General features: G+C 44.1%; 1 protein-coding gene across 5 annotated transcripts in view; it reads right to left on the bottom strand.

Annotated features, from left to right (window-relative positions):
- RNF149 (ring finger protein 149) overlaps positions 1-16934 on the bottom strand; it is a 35744-nt gene extending 18810 nt beyond the window's left edge. For 4 of the 5 annotated variants that reach the window (XM_073351899.2, XM_073351909.2, XM_073351894.2 and 1 more), the window contains exons 1-5: positions 16258-16934; positions 12290-12540; positions 8964-9032; positions 5843-5925; positions 1362-1458 (exon numbers count right to left, since the gene is read on the bottom strand). In XM_073351899.2, coding sequence (XP_073208000.1) covers positions 1362-1458; positions 5843-5925; positions 8964-9032; positions 12290-12540; positions 16258-16720 — 963 coding nt within the window. In that variant the 5' untranslated portion in view covers positions 16721-16934. The remainder of the gene's footprint in view (positions 1-1361; positions 1459-5842; positions 5926-8963; positions 9033-12289; positions 12541-16257) is intronic. The other variant, XM_073351866.2, reaches the window with a different exon arrangement.
- Between the last annotated feature and the right edge of the window lie 518 nt (positions 16935-17452).

Below are 17452 nucleotides of genomic sequence, written 5' to 3'. Positions count from 1 at the left end.
GTTAACTAATTTGTCCGGCTACTTGAAAAGTTTCAAGGACTCAAAAAGCAAAAGGGCCCTTGAGGTCCCTGTAAGCTGAAGCATGAAACTGGTTTCTACAACTGTGCAGCTGTAGGCAAGTCACTTCACTTCTCTTCCTCAGTTTCCTCCCCCCTCTGTAAAATGGGGATAAAAGCAGTTACTTACCTTTCGGTAACTGTTGTTCAAGATGTGTTGCATATGTCTGTTACACTGCTGGTGTCTGGCATCCCATGCACCCAGATCTGAGTTTTCCCTAGAAGTACCTATGGGGTGACACTGCCCACATCAAAACTCTTTATGATCTGAAGTGAGGCTACAAGAGTGAAGCCACCCTGTCACCTTCAATTCCTTCACAATGGAAGCTGATGGCAGACTCCGATGTACTGGGGAAGGAGGTGGTGGGCCGTGTAATGGACAAATGCAACATCTCAAAATGAAGAAAAAATAATTACTTTTTTTGAACTGTAAGTGCTTGGATATGTCCATTACACTGTAGGTAATTCCGAACCTGTTATCCCAGGCAGTGGGGCTCAGTCTCATCAGAAGGGAGAACTATATGACCACTTTTCCCACATTTGCATCCTCCCTTGAAGCAGCTGATTGTGCACAATGCTTGGGGAACGTATGAAGCGAAGGCCACGTTGCCACCCTATAAATGATAGTAATCGGCATGTGCTACAAAGGCTGTGGAGATCAAATGTGCTCTGGTCATGTGTCCTGTCAACTTTTCAGGAGGCATTACCGCTTTGACAGCATAACACTGCAATGCAACTAAGAACTAAATTTGAAATAAAATAAAAGAAATAAAATGGAAAATTAAACATCATGGGATAAAAAAAGAAAAAGTACCATTAGATCAAAACAAAGCACTGAAGATTTTTTGTTCACAGGGCACACAAAACACTGACAGTAAGAAGGAACCGAAGGGTAGGGGTGGCTCCACCCTTTATACCCTCACAGCGCTCAGATGTAGACAGGGCTATCCTTGCGGGTACCTCCAGGGAAAACTCTCCGGCACTGGTGCATCCCGCCCCCCAGCGTAAAGGACATATACAAACACTCAAAGAATGAAACTTTTCCTACCTCAGAAAAGTATTACAAGATAGTTAATTAGCACTTTGTCAAGTGTAATATTAAGGATGAGTATTATAAATCATTACAGATTACTCTTCTTTGGGTTCTTGTACCACAGCCATCACTGTGGTATCTATATATACACACATAGAGGAGATAATCTGGAGAAACAACTGCTCTGAATTTTTAAACAGGTTGATGTGCAGTCTTGCTTCCTGTTTTGAATGTCTGCAGTGCAGTTTTAACTCAATAAATATGTAACTCACCCAGTATCCCAGAGCTTTGATGACATCTAGTTTGCACATTGGACAAGTTCTGTGGTCCAACAACCAGGGGTCAATGCAGGTCCTATGAAAGATATGCCTGACAAAAAACAAAGTACACTTGGTTTTAATTTTTTTAAAACTATGATTTATTCTTTCAGAAAGCCTATTAATTTTCTAGTATATCCATCTTGAGGTTATTAGATACATTTATGGGTGAACCTTTTTAATCTTAGTAGTCATTCAATATATTAACCTGTCAAAGTTGGAAGGCAATGGACAAGTATACTGACAGAATACATTGATAGTGCTTTTCTTTAATCACTTAGGAGTCTGGACTGATTCTTTAAAAAGGAGAAAGTCAGATTTAAAGGTTACTATATATAAAAAACAGTACTAGCCAGACAATACAGAAAAATTGAGAAGGAGACCTAGTTCAATGAAGGTCCTTCTTATGAAGCTGACCTGCTCCTCCACTTGAGATCTGGAGTGGCCCCTGATGAGCCGGTTGTCAAGGTATGGGAAAACCTGCATCTGCTGCTTGCGTAGGAATGCTGTGATGACTGCCATGCACTTGGTGAAAACTCGAGGTGCTGCTGACAGGCCAAAAGGAAGTAAACGGATAGTGGCTGTTGTTCACCACAAACCAGAGGTATTGTCTGTGAGGTGGAATTACTGCTATGTGAAAATATGCATCCTTCAAGTCAAGGGCAGCGTACCAGTCTCCTGGAGCCAATGAGGGGATAATGGAAGTCAAGGAGACCATGCGGAACCTGAGTTTCTTGACAAACTTGTTGTGCTCCCGCAGGTCCAGGATGGGTCTGTGGCCACCCTTGGCTTTCGGTATTAGGAAATACTGGGAGTAGAAGCCCTTGCCCCTTTGTTCCTGAGGAACCTCTTCCACTGTCCCTACTGAGAGGAGGGAGTGCACGTCCTGTATTAGAAGTTGCTCGTGAGAGGGGTCCCTGAAGAGGGACGGGGACAGGGGGTGGAAGGGCAGAAGGGCACAGAATTGGATGGAATATCCCCTCTCTATCGTGAGGTGCACACAGTGGTCTGAGGCGATACTGGACCAAGCACAGTAGAAAGGGGATAGACAGGATGAAAAGGTAAGAGGGGATGGATCCAGTTGTGGTACTGGTGTGCCATCCTTAACTGCACCTTCAAAAGGGGGGGTCTGGGGCCGGGAGGAGGCTTGGGCTGGCCTGAGCTCTGCCCCAAGAAGGGGTGCTGCCTCCTCCTACCACTCCTATTCCTCCTACGAGGAGCATCCTGGCGGTTGTGGGGTTGGTAGAACCTGGAAGGAGGCTGTGGCTGGAAATGCCTATGCTGGGTAAAGGAGCCCCAAAGATCTTAGTGTGGCCCTTCAGACTATGGAGTCTTATCCATTTTGTTGAAAAAGAGGGCTGAACCCTCAAAGGGGTGGTTCTGGATTGTTTGCTGGACTTCATGAGGCAGACCAAAGACCTGCAACCAGGAGCCCCTTCTCATTACAACCCCCATAGCCACTGGATGCAGCAGATGCAGCCTCACGTACAATGCCACTTGTAGGGACGCTCCGGAGACCAGCCTTTCCCCCTCCACTAATGCATAGAACTCAGCGCGAGAGTCCTGCGGCAAGAGCTCCACTAACTTGGCCATCACAGCGCAGGTTTGTGTGTATCCACTCACGATGGCCTGTTGGTTTGCGATGCGGAACTGTAGTCCCCCTGTAGAATAGACCTTCCTGCCGAAAAGGTTGAGTCTTTTTGCCTCCCTGTTTTTAGGGGAGGGGCCCTGGAAGCTCTGGCGCTCCTGCTGATTGGCCGCATGAACCACCAGTGAGTTGGGGGGGTGGGTAGGTATATAAATGTTCATATCCCTTAGAAGGGACGAAGTACCGCCTTTCATTTCTCTTGGCCGTAGGGGCCAGAAAAGCAGAGGTCTGTCATGGGATTTTGGTAGTCTCAACTATCGTCTTAATAAAGCTAAGGCGATCTGTGAGGGACCAGAGGGTGCAAGGATGTCAACAACTGGGTCCGATTCCTTCACCACCTCCTCTGCCTGTATGCCCAGGTGCTGGGCAGCACAGCGTAAGAACTGCTGGAGTGCTCTGTTATCCTCCAGAGCTGGGGCCGTCAACATCCCCGCAACCGCTTCATCTGGTGAGGATGAGGAGAGACCTGGCAGTGGACCTTGCTCACTGCCTTCGGTGCCCCATGGGTCTTGCGGCATGCGGTATTCAAGTCTGCGGTGCCCGGCCCGCCAGAGACGGAAATATTGGTGCCAAGGTAGCTGCTGAAGCTACTGGTTCCAGCGGTGAGGATCTCGTCAATGCCGTTGGAGTCAAAGTCGAAGCTGTCGGTGGTGCCGCTGATGGGAGGGTTGGTGCCAGAGCTGTAGCAGTGCTGGTGCTTCTGTCGGCGGTGGGATGGGGTGGAGGAGGGCGCGAAGGACACTGAGGATACCAACGCCGACCTGGACCGTGGACCCTGCACCTGATGATATGCCCAGGGTGTCCAAAAGGGCCACTGTGACTAAGGCTGCCCCTACGGAGGCCACGGTGCTGGGTAGGGCTGGTGGTCGCAGCAGGATCTGGACCTCCTGGTCCTCTCGGAGCAATAGGAGTCCACCTCTGACTCCGAGGTCTCTGAGTAGGATGACCAAGGAAGTGTGGTGCCCTGGGCTGCCGGAGAGCGGTGCCGAGAGGCCGGGGATCAGTGCGGCTCCCCTGCATGTGCGGGCTGTGCCTGGGAGAGGTGCGCCATAGATGGGGATTGGCACGCCATCAGCGCTGGTTTGCCCCTCGACTGAAAGTGGGAACATGCAGTCACCGGCAACTTGTCTCTCCTCTGCGGGGGGGACAGCACCGTGAAGCGCATAAGGTCCTGAGCCGCCTCAAATGCTTCTGGCATAGAGGGAAGCTGGAGGTGGTCACCTTGAAGGTCCGGGAACCGTGGGGGGTTTGGACTCAAGTAAACCCCAGCTGCGGTAGGAGTCAGTGAAACCTTACAGGGTTGGAGGGACAAGGTAGCCTGGCTCAAAGTGCTCGTCGATGCCACAGGTCCCTTGGACTTTACAGGGGGAGACCAACCCCTCTCTGGCCTTCTCTTCTTTTGTGGCACCGGAGACAGAGCAGTGCTGCACCAAAGATGGCTGTTTATGGGCGGAGTCATGGCCGTGCTGTGAGGCTTTAGGGTCATTGTTTGGCGCTGGCTCACGCACCGTTGGTGCCAGAGCACTGCGGACCGACAAAGTACTTGGTACGGGTTCTGCAGACCCGGGGTTGGAATGTGGCCAGAGTGCTGCTTCCATCAGCAGGATCTTAAGTCTCTGCTCCTGGTCTTTAAGGGTCCTAGGTCCCCTTAGGTCCCCAGATCCTGCACTTGTCCTTTTGGTGGCTCTCCCCGAGGCACCGTAGACAAGAAGAGTGTGGGTCACTCTTGGGCATAAACTTGCCACAGTCCTCACAAAGTTTGAACCCTGGGGACCTGGGTATACCCCCAGAGTTGGGGAAGACTTTGTTGGGGGGAAACCCCCCCCAAAAGTCTACTACTACTACTACAAGAAATAACTATTTCTAACTCCCATTTACACTATTGTACAACTAACTAAAGAGGACACTGCCAAAGCGCTTGCAAGCAAGAGCAAGAAATATTCCAGCTAGCGGTCACTGCCAGTAAGAAGGAACAGAAGGGGTGGGAGGTTAGCAGGGCGCTCTACGGGGAACCATGAAGGCGTAACTCCAAGGGACGCCCAGGCCAACTCTATGGACACTGCTAAGGAAAAAATCTTCTGGCTAGAGCGCATGCACACACCTGATTGGAATGGACATGAACAAGCACTCGAATAATAATATAACTACTCAAATATTTGGTAATACATAGCAACAACTACGCACAAAGCTTAATAAGAACAGTTAAAGATGAGATCTAAAGTACAATACTTGACCATGAAGAGCAAGTAGCCCTTGATTGGTAAAATAACCAAGACATCTGATTACATACATTTTTAGAGAAATGGCCATTTCAGGACTGATCAAAACATTAATACAAATAAGGAATCAATATTTTTATATTTCAAACACACTAAAACCCAAAAAGTGGAAACAGTTTACAAATTCTCTTTTACTGAGAATTTTTCAAGATCATGTCTCATATTTCTAATTATACATCTAATTTTCTTTAACTAAAGATAAATGTTTCTCACAACAAAAAATGTTCCCACAGAACTAGTAAGAGTCACATATATACATCATACATAAGGTAATATTTTAATTAACAAGTTTATAACATTTGAGAGGCTGAACTCCCCACCACATTTATGAAATACCATCTCCTCATGCCCTGCACATGTTACTGGACAAACAGATAGCACAACTTCAGTGCATTGTATAGCTTCATGACCCCAAAACTCCAGAAATGGTTTAGGTTTCTAGGAACCTCATTAAATATTTCTTATGGAAAGTATGGTAAAAATAGATTTTAAAAGGCAATCAAACTTACTTGCATGGCAGAATTCGGACAATATCTTTCGGTTTGTAGTTTTCAATGCACACAGCACAATTTTCTGCATCAACATCTAAACCCTACAGAAAACACATTTAAATGTACAGGTAGACCAGGACATTAAAAAGATCATGAATATAACAAGCATTGAGTCATACAGTATAATCATTTGAACAGAAAGCTTTAAAATGTCATAAATAAGAAGCAGTTCTCTTATTTAATTCAATTAGAAATACTCTACCAAAAGGTGGAGAAATACTCTACCAAAAGGTCCTTTGATATAATCAAAGTAACTGATCGTGGCTAAACCTAGACACATCACATGTTAATCCAAGCACTTTTTGGGTGACTTACATCTCTGAACACTGGTGTTTTTAATGGGGTGCAATCAAGCATTTTAGTAAGCTAAAAATTATAATAAAGGTAACCATCTCCAGATGTATGAAATTTCACATGGTAAGTATGAAAGATATGGCAACAGACAACTCATTTAAACTCCCAATCTACAGTCTCAAGAGCTAATGAGCATTCAACATACTCTTATAGAGTTGAATGGTACCTCATCCTGCTTCTTCAGCCTTCTCCTCCCACAGTGCCCTGGTAAACAGGCTTGCACAGGAAATCTAAGAAGGACTGGAGAGGAAAGAATCCCCCCTCATACTCCAAATGAAGCAGCTTAACAAGATTCTTAAAACCTCTCTCTCTAACCTCTCGCTCATTCAATCCTAAGAAAAGAGTATACTGAATGCTCATGGGCCTGAAGATGTCACATGGACACAGTTGTGTGCTGACTGGGCTGTAGGTTGAGAACCACCGCACTGTAGTCAGAGTACAGTGTGCAATTACTCATGCCATTAACTCTTTTTGGGAGAGTCCTCCATGTTCTGCCCCTTTTGGAGTTACAGTTGCAATATAAATGTGAAGGAAAACTTAAGTATGAAGATATTTTGTATACCATGTAATCAATTTTAACTGAGTTGTATACAAAAACAAATATGAAGGATATCCAAATTGGGTCCTAGCATAAAAATACAACGCAAGTCTTTCATATCTGCAGGTTACTAAAAAGTATGGGTGTCCATTACCAACTCTTGTAAGCATTTGCAGTGATGTGAGTAAGATTGGATGATCAGGCCCATAATTTCTATTTTACACACTGTATGTAACAGTCATTTTAAATAAAAAGTTACTTGTAACATTTCTGTATTAGTTGCTAGTCTGTACGTTTAAAGTTAAATTGATAAAATACATTTACTACTGCAGATATTTTTCACTGAATGCAGGGGCAGAAACCAACCATGGCATATTTGATTATGTGCTACATAAGTGTCCATTTCACAATAATCCTCCAAACTGCTCAGAAAAGATCCACAAAACTGTAAACATGCTTAAGGCTGACGTGTTTTTAAAGTGCTTCAACTTTGAATGTTGCTATACTACTTTAAACACAAAAAGTCCTATATTATTTGTTACAATTGTGATGGATGAAGGGGGGGGCGGGAGAGAGAAAGAGCTCCCTTTTGTGGGCTCCCAGCCAACTAGTTGGCTGTGGAGTCCCTCTTGGTGGCTGTTCTCTGCTTGCTTTATCTGTAAAGGGTTAATAAAGTCCCCCAGGTAAAGGAAAGGGAGTGGGCACCTGACCAAAAGAGCCAATGGGAAGGCTAGAAATTTTTAAAATGGGGAAAAAACTTCCCCTTTCTCTGTGTTGTGGTTCTCCAGGAAAGAGGGGAACAGGGAGCAGTTACCCTATGAGAAGCTTTAACCCAGGCATGATCATCAGATCATACCTAGAGCTACTTATTTGGAACCCCCAAATGTGTAAGTAGATCAGAAATGTTTAGAAAGACGTGATTAGCTTTATTTCTGTTTACTTCTTATGGCTAGTGAACTCCTCTGTGCTAATCCCAGATGCTTTTGTCTGCTTGCAACCTTTAATCTGAACCCCAAGAAAGCTAGTTTGGGGGCTTAATTTTTGCAATTGCTCTTTTAAATCTAGCAAAAGCCTAAGTTCCAGATGTATTTTCTTTTTTGCTTTTAATAAAATTTACTTTTTTTTTTCTTTATAAAAGAACAGGATTGGATTTTTGGTGTCCTAAGAGGTTTGTGCATATGTTTAATTAGCTGATAGCAACAGCTAATTTTGTTTTCTCTCTCAGCTCTTCCCTGGAAGAAAGGGCTTGAGGGTACCTCACAGGAAGGAAGTCCTAAGTGCGCCTTCCTAGGTTCCAAAAAGGGATTTTGCATTTGGATGGTGGCAGCGTTTACCAAGCCAAGATCAGAAAAAAGCTGTATCCTTGGGAGTTTAATAAAAGCCTGGAGCGGCAAGTATTAATTTTTAAAAATCCTTGCGGGCCCCCACCTTCTGCACTTGAAGTGCCAGAGTGGGGAATCAGCCTTAACAATAAAGAAGAGAAGGGAAACTGTTGTGATTGTGATGACTGGACCAAAGGAAAACAAAATATACATCTGTCCAGACAATGTAAGATACTACTTCTAGATAAACTCATTTCACAGAAGTACACCTGCTCCAGTAAGTTATATTAAATTTAACCGGTCTTTGCAAATCTACCTATAGCCTCACAAAGTAAGCCCACATGGGATGTAGAGAAAGTCCAGAAGCGAAGACCTGTCAAGCTTTGTTAATATATACATTTTAAATAAGCTATTTCTTTGTCCATGAAGTAATGATTAGAAATATGTAAAAATCTTTGGGAATGAGACATTCTTTAAAGGATTAATCACAATTTGTATGTATTTCTTCCTATTCTAGAATCATAAAAAGAAAAACAGTACCAAGACTAACAGATTTGTAATATATGGAATTGTGTAATCAACAGATCATGGGAAATATTGCACAATTCAACTGTAATGTTGATATCTGGCACTAGCCAAGATCCTATGCTGGTAAATATATCTTTGTTAGATGTTAAATACCAGCCTTCATGCTTCTAGACAGAGAAATACAGGTTAACAACAAACAAGAGGAGACAGTCATGCACTAATTTATAGACAGCCCAACAGGAGTTAGTCATTTTTATTTTTAAAACCATAAATAAAATGAAGACAGCTTGCAAAGACCATTCTGACCAAACAAAACAATTTAAAGTTACTAAATTACCTTGTCTCCATGCTTCACAGTATGCAACTGAAGCTGGTTGATCACTTTCTTGGTTTCTTTTCTGTGGCCCTTAAAGTGGTAAGAGAATGTTTAAAATAATGTTACACAAGTTCAGTTTGGTACTCTTTCACTTTTAACTAAATTATGAAAAACCTTCAATAATAGCGTGTTCTGTATAGTTTATAAAGCCTTCAAATACATTGAGGAAATTCCCACCTTTTGTCACTGTAGTAGGTTTATAAAGCCTTACACCCACCAATGCACATTAAGGAGGAGTGAGTTCCACACTGTATGGGGCACTACAGCAAATACACACAGTGATGAGATTCATAAGAACTGGGTATTGTCAGAGTGCAGATACATGTGGGGACAAGGACAAACAATCAATTCATCACTTTATAGGCAACCAGTGTAGAGAGGAAGAAGGGGAGACATAACAGGACCACAGTTAATCCAATGACCAAATATACTGGTAGTGCATAATGGGTAGTTAAAAAGGAATGTCAAGACACAGCGGGGTATCTTCCTTGTTATCTTGCCACAGACAATGATCAGAGAATGTATTTCATTTAACCTGAGAAGATGCTTAAAAAAAATCATATCAATTGCATAATTCTCCAAATCAATTTAACCTGCTACATACTCCCTGTAAAGTTACAACTACGTGTAAGAGGAGGACATGGGGAGGGAGGAGCAGTCACACCTTAAATAGCCCCTCTTGATATAGAACTAGGATTAAAATAAAGATACTTTTTCCAGATGACAGGTTTCAGGGTAGTAGCCGTGTTAGTCTGTATCCGCAAAAAGAAAAGGAGTACTTGTGGCACCTTAGAGACTAACAAATTTATTTGAGCATAAGCTTTCGTGAGCTACAGCTCACTTCATCAGATGCATTCAGTGGAAAATACAGTGGGGAGATTTATATACACAGAGAACATGAAACAATGGAACAATGGGTGTTACCATACGGATTATAGATTACAGAAAAATGTTATTCTGCTCAGTCTGGGTCTCAAATTTTCTTTTCCACTGCAAATGCAAACATATGCCCCTTATTGTAATGTGAATGGCATGCGGAGAGGACTTCAATTTAAGAGGACACTGTTTAGTTAAATGTTCATTAAAGTAAAAAATTGTTAAGGGTGATCTAAATCCTGTATTTGGATCCATGCAAGTGAAGCTTCATGCCTATTCAGAAATCCAGTGGAGTTCCACAGGGACCCAAATCCACCATCAGGGCATAAGATACCAACATCACTTCACATGTGTCTTCTTCCCCGCCTCCCCTGCCCCCCCCCCAAAAAAAAACCCATTGAACTTAATATTCACCATTTACACAATCTACTTTTTGCACAATACTAATTTTAAACAATGAAGTCAATATAACTTTTTATATACTTTTTCTAATAAATTTTATCAGATTTTGCCACTGAATAGTAAGAGTGCTTCCAACTGCAAAGGTTCTCTTTTTTTTTTTTTAAAACTCAATCAAATTAGGGTTTCCAAAAGACAGCCTGTAATAGTCTCTTCTCAGTTTTAGAGCCTGATCCTATAACCCTTAAACAAGTAGTCCTACTTGAGAGGATAGGACAACTTGTATGACTGAAGACTACGTAAAGTAAAAAGAAAGCAGTGAGCTGTAGTTCACAAAAGCTTATGCTCAAATAAATTTGTTAGTCTCTAAGGTGCCACAAGTCCTCCTTTTCTTTTTGCGAATACAGACTAACACGGCTGCTACTCTGAATCCATAAGTAAAGTTTGTAGGATCACATTCTTAGGCATATATTCATCACCTTGGAGCACCTCATTACATATGTTTAAAAATATGTTTCCATAATCTATCCAACTATTATGTTCTAGCTTTATGAAACAGGTTAAGCACAGGATTTGTCAACTATTAGCAATTTGCACATACTGATATGAAAGTATTTCCCACACCACCACCACCAGATTTAATTTGGACTGGAAATATGAAGTTCCAGGAAAAATTTTTATTGCTAACACCTAATCCTTACACAGGGCTTAATTTTCAATGCATTGTACAAAAATCTCTGCTTTTTATAATACCTCTATGAGCTATTGTATTCATTTTACTGACTGGGAAAGCAGGTTAATGATTGATGGCCCTCCCTCCAGGCCATGTAAGTCAGTAGCAAAGGCAGATTTTGAACTGGGTAGCTCCCGAATCTCATCCCCATATGCAGTCCACTAGACTAATGATTAACCTTTTTTTTCCTGCAGCCCACAAAATGGCTGAAGTTGTCCCACATCCCGAAGACTGGATTTTTTCCCCCCACAAGTTGATTTCCCATCCATTTCATGGGTCTCACAATAAAAAAAAAAAAATAAAAATAAAAAGTGAGGTACACCGATGGGGCTGCTGAGCACCTACTCTTTCCCCAGTAATCAGCTCCAGAAGTTTGGAACAGCACTTCCTAAAGAGATGTAAAGTTGACTGCACAGCCCTTTGTGCTCACCCTGGGGCCAAATCTCCCCCTGGAGCAGTGAGCACAGATGAACTGCTCTTGAAAAGCAGAGGGACTGTAAAGAGGCAAAGGAAGTATCTGCAGCAGCAACTGAGGGGGAATGAACTGATCCTCTCCCTCCCCCCACACCTCCAGCTCTTACTGGGTCCTACTGGCCCAGGAAATTTGCTGCAACTCACTGGGCATTCCCCCAGCAATCAATTTCCAGGTCGTGGCCCACCAGAGGATTGGGGCTGAACTACAATTACAATGCCAGCTTCAGGGTCAGCTTTTGTAAAGCTTTACAATACAACACTTTAGATTTATAGGATACTACTGGGTTAATTTAAGAGCATTAGTGGCTGGCCCATTGACTCTCTCCATTAAACTTTACTCAGAGCTCTCTAGCTGAAGATAGGGAATTGCTTCCTCCTCCTTTTCCAAAGTTACAGTTTTAATTGGGAGGGGAAAAAAAAGAGAATTAATACATCTCACCCAGCAAGCACTAGTCATCAAACATTGCTCTGTACCAAGTTTCACAGAAATTGTTCCCCAATTCTAAATTAAACACTGATCTGGTAGAAGGCAGATATTTCAGATAAAAATCTAGTTATTAAAGCTAAATAGGCTTGAGATGCCAATTAACATGCTGCTTATAAGTGTATTCATTTAAAAAAGTATTAATTTTAGGCAGTATCCATGGTCTGTCAGACAAGAAAATATGGCGCTAAACAACATTTCAATAAAATTAGTAACAGATCCAGACAAAGAATTTTACAGGAGACGTTCAGGGGAGAGAAAACAAACTTTAAAAACTTTTAATAAGGTTATTTTAAAATCATTATCACCATCTGCAATTACCTGGCTTCCAAATTGTGACCCAGTATATAGAAAACGTTGTATATAGTAAAATATAAGCCAGGCTAGTGATATAATCATCATGGTGATAAAAGCGATGGCTACAAACACAACTGACTGTCCACTGATATATTCTTGCACATGTCTTGTGCCAACACCAATAGTCATTTTTACTGGAATCCCTCTGCGTACTGGTTCCAAAATTTCTATCCCTTTTGGATATCCAACCATAATTACCACTGTATTGCCCGTTCCTGTTGGAGAAAAGGGGGGGAAAAAAAAGTCAACAGAATGCACTTACTCCAGTTTATTATCTGAATGCAATTCAATCTTTTAAAGTTAACATATAAGAGGTGGACAAGATTAATGGAAAATGCTTAAAATTCTGAAAACAAAACAAAATTACTTTGACAAAGCAAGTTTAATTACTAAAAACAGCTTACATTGTGAAATTCTCAAATGGAATAATATATAAGAACCAGACATAATTATACACGAACCAGACATAGTTGAAATAAAACATATCTATTGAGGCCCCGCATGCCTCATTCCACAGAATACAATGGGATGCTGATCTGAAGATTCATTTAGCAAATAAAAAGATCAGTACAATTTATTAGGCTTTGAAGTCTCTATTTAAAGTACTAGAATGCATTCACGAGCATCCATTTGTTAGTTCATAACTCTAAAGTAGTAGCTGAAGATAGAACAAAAGAGCTTGATGATTTTGTCACATGTAATAGACAGTTTCAAGTCAGATCCCAAAGTACTCAAGCCAGATCCCAAGTATTACTCTGGGATGGGACCAACAGGAATTTCAAGTCTTTTTAAATGGTATCTGTCAGAGAGTTTGCTGTGGAAATACTTAGGAACTCGACTTGAAAAGGCTTTATATTCATGTGAAAGTTACTTGAAGTTATAAGTGCTTTTTTAAAAAAAATCAGAGCACTGTGGCAGGCCAGACAAATAGAAGACATGCATGGGACTTACTGTAAACAAAACCAAAATTTCCCCTTCCCTAGAGGCTTTATTTCAGTTTATCGAAAACAGCGTATTCTCAGACCTTCGTCAGAGGTATCTGTCTCAACATCTTTCTAAAGTAAATAAATTGCACCTAACAAAGAAAGGGGGTTTACTTGCTAACAATGTTCTGGAGACCCACAGGTGCAACTTTCAGATGACCTGGGAGGAGACAAGAGTGCCATCTGTATTGTCCCCTATTTCCCTGTATGCTAAAACTATTATGGTTCTTCAAAGGATTACATTTTCCAGCCTGCTTTTCTCCTCCCAGTTCTGAGGCAAGGAACGGAACGGAACTACAAGAAGCCAGCTTGATACCCTGGGGTGGCATAGGGAATTATTTCAACCCACCCTACTCATGAAACTATTGACTTCAGGCTTTAAAGCTGGGATCAACATAATGGGCTTCCTTATACATTCCAGACTGCTTATTCAAGACCGTTCCCTCCCCATGAAGGTATGTTTTGATGGGCAAAAATGTTTTTTCCAATTGCATTAACGTCACAATTGCAAAACCCCATTAAAATGTAGGCTATTTGTGTTTGAAGCGGTGTTAGCTGGTCACATTACCCAGGCTCCCTCCTAAACTACAACATACTGTAGCTTCAAATGTGTTAGCTTAACACAACTGAAATACCCTATGCAGGCTAACAATTCAACAAACCCCTACATTACCCACCAAGAGAAGGCCACATTTTTCTGACTCCAGTATTTATTAAATCCTTTAGAGGCAACCTTTGGACAGGATAATGCTGGAAGCAGGAGGGTTCTCACACAAGCCTAAGAGGACTGCACACTCATGCGTGTTAAGAAATTATTACACTGCCATTTCTGTACATGGAGCTTTACAAACCAGCAAGACATGTCTCTGCCCCAAGGAACCTACAATCTAAAGTGGACATAAAGCAATACTGAAAACTGAGAATTCATTTCAAGGATACAAATATCCTCATCAAAAATCTTTAGTTTTTAAAGCTTGAGCCTCTTCCAATGGAATAATACTCTCCTTCCAGAAGATTTAGATCTTAAGGTCACAGAACACCCACCACTCTAGGCATTACAAGGATAAAAAACAAGTAGTTAGTTAATAAGGGGGGGAAATCAGAAACAATTTCCACCTTTAAACCAAGCCAAAGACCATTACCAGCTATAGTGAGCAGTATCATCAATGATACATAAGGAAATTTAGATCACTTTTTACTCTCCACATACATGCTACAGAAGAAAAGATTCTGGCAAGAAAAGAGGTTTTTTTTCAGAAGACAAACATCTAGTCAACCAACTAACCGTACATGTATTTATTCAACTCTAGAAGCTGGAAACAAGTTTAAAAAAATCTCATTGCATCTGCACAGCCACTCATCCAAAACTAAATACTTTTACTTATTTGTAATCCAACAGATGAAATTCTCTCTTTTTTATAATATCTTGTTATTTATCAGCATGGTTTATCAACCTTTGCTAAGCACTTTTTAACCTTCTGTGTAGTTTAATACTAGATAGAGAGCCAAGGAAGTATAACAAGTAGCTCTGATCCCACTCCGGATGTACATTAAACCTAGATGTGTATAGCTCAGAACCACATGTATGCAAATCTTAAACAGGAAAGTATATTCAATATGTCCTCTTGTTTGTTGTCTCCCCCCTTCTTCTGATGAAATAAGCTATACCAGCAAAAACGCAGACCAGTATACCGTCAGTTTTTTCACACCTCTGACTGAAAAGAGTTACTGACAAAAAGTACTAGTGTAGACATAGCCTTACAAAGCAGCTTAACAGTACTAGTTAATCATGATTCCAACTTGCAGGATGGTGCCACTCACTTATTACTTCAAGAGGGACTTACTTCCCTTCAGGGTTTCAAATATACTTTGAAGCAACAGCACTCCAAAGTTGACTTTTTCAGCTAATTTTACTAGGAGAAAAGAAAACTGCCTCTTGTTTTTAAAAAAACTACCAAAATGTATTTAAAATCCTCTTGAAGGATTGCCAGGATACTAGTAAGATTATTACACAGCAGCAGGTTCACTGGCATCTGCAACAGGGTTTTTCCCACTATGCTTTGATTTCTTACTCCTTGTATCCTGCCCTGAAGGTCGCCTCCTATGCCTTTAAACATACTTGATGGTAGTTAAAAAAAAATTAGGTGTGTGTGTGTTTTTTTTTTTTAAATAAAGTTCTCAAGCAAGTAATGCTTTCACATACACAAAATTCAGCAGACTGTGTGGAGCCAGAACACTTGAGCTCTTACCTTGGCAGGGTCACAGACACTGTCTGTAAGCTACAGATAGACAGGCATGCTTAGACAAGTCAATTTGATCCCTCTATACATCACTTTTCTCACCTTACTTCAGAAAGGTGTGAGGATTATAAGGTGTACTTTGACGATGAAGTGGTAAGTACTACAATAAAGCCTGCACTAAAGACTCAGCCAATAGGTAATTCCCTGTCTTAAGTGACCATTTTTACATCTCTGCGGTATCCAGCACAATTTTGTTCAGCCCGTAGTTAAAGAGCAACATATTCACTTATGATGTATTACGTGCTCAGATTCTGTGGTGCTTCTCACAGTAGTAAGACCTGGGGCAGTTGCTTAATGGTTTCACTGCAACACTGCTCGATAATTTCTGCGTCCCTTCCTAAAGGCTTGGTGTAAAACTTTGTGCCTCTACCAAACAGACCCCTCGCTTTAGTATTATGTGTAGTGACAGGAAACAAGCCCTACACGTCCTTTTTAAGGGCGCTTCATGGTGTTCCCCTTTTCCCTTTCCCCCGAAAAAGCATCTCGTGTCACCGGGGAATGTTGAACCCAGACACACGCTCGCCCCCCCCCTCTCCACACACCCCCCAAAAAAGACACCTCACTCCCCACTGGGCCCCTTTTCCTCCGAGCCCCCCCCCCCCGGCCCCGCCCGCTGCCGACCCCCCAGGACCCAACACCGCCCACTCACCAAGGTGAGACATGGAGACGGTGGCGTTGCCGAAGCGGGGCTCGTTGTAGATCACCACGGCCACCGCCCGCTTCCGGGCCGCGTTGGTGACTTTGTCCTTGAAGGTGCAGCCCCCGCGGGCCACCAGCGCGATCCAGGGCGGCGGCGGCTCCCCGCCGGGCGGGCCGCGGCTCCCCGGCGGCAGGGGCACGTCGTAGTCGGTGTCCGAGGCGCAGCCCTCCATGCGGCGGGCGGAGGCGCCGCGGGGGATGCCCACCAGGCCCTGCGCGCTCTCCTTGGGGGAGCTGTCCCCGTAGCGGCCGCTCTCGGCGCTGCCCCGCACCGTGCGGTTGCTGAGCGGCTCGGTGTAGGCGGTGCTCACCCACGCCGTGTACCACTCCAGGAGCCGGGCGCCGCCGCCGCGCGGGGCCCCCAGCGCCAGCAGCGCCGCCGCCACCAGCGTCAGGCGGACACGGCACAGCATGGCACGGCCGCGGCGAGCGGGGAGACCCGGGCCGCCTGCGTCTCACGTCTCCTGCCGGGCCGCGGGACGAATGAGAGGCGGAGGGGCGCCGCCCACTTCCCCAGCCAGGCCGCCGCCGCCGCCGCCGCTCCCGCGGCGCAGGTAACGGGCGCCCTCCCCGCCCTCGTGGGAGTTGCGGCCGCAGCGCAGCTAATGGGAGGCGGAGGCCGGGCCGAGCCGGCTCCTCCCCCTCAGCGTGGCCGGTGGGCGGGGCCGGCCGGCGAGCTACGCGGGGGGGCTCTGCGCGCGGCTCCTTCGCAAACCGCGGCCGCCAACAGACCCGCCCCGTGCGCGCGCGCGCAGGGGCCGAGCGGGAAAAAGGAGTCCTCGAGTTAATGTCCCGTGACCCCCGAAATCTGGCCCGCTCCCTCCTCCCCCCCGACCATTGGCCCTGAGAACACGGGGCGGGGGCGGAGCCTTAACGGCTCGCGACCCTACGCGTGCCGGATGAGCTGGGGCTTGGGGGACAGTGGAGGCTGCCCGCTCAGCGCCCGTGCTGTCAGCGCGTGAGGCCCCGGGCACGTGGAGCGTTGGGCGGCCCCGATCCGGCCGCCCACGCGGAAGCACGTGCTCAACGGAAGGGGTCCCCCTGAAAACGATCAAAGTGAAGCCGGGCACCTGCCCTGAAGCGTTTGCAGGGTCTGGAGAAAAGACATTCCCCGCCTCCCAGTGCTCAGAGCCCTGCCAATGGTG

This window comes from Lepidochelys kempii, chromosome 1 (assembly GCF_965140285.1).
Source record: "Lepidochelys kempii isolate rLepKem1 chromosome 1, rLepKem1.hap1, whole genome shotgun sequence".
In the NCBI taxonomy this organism is placed as follows: Eukaryota; Metazoa; Chordata; order Testudines; family Cheloniidae; genus Lepidochelys; species Lepidochelys kempii.
Note: the sequence above shows the minus strand (reverse complement) of the source record. Positions and strands in the feature narration are given on the sequence as shown.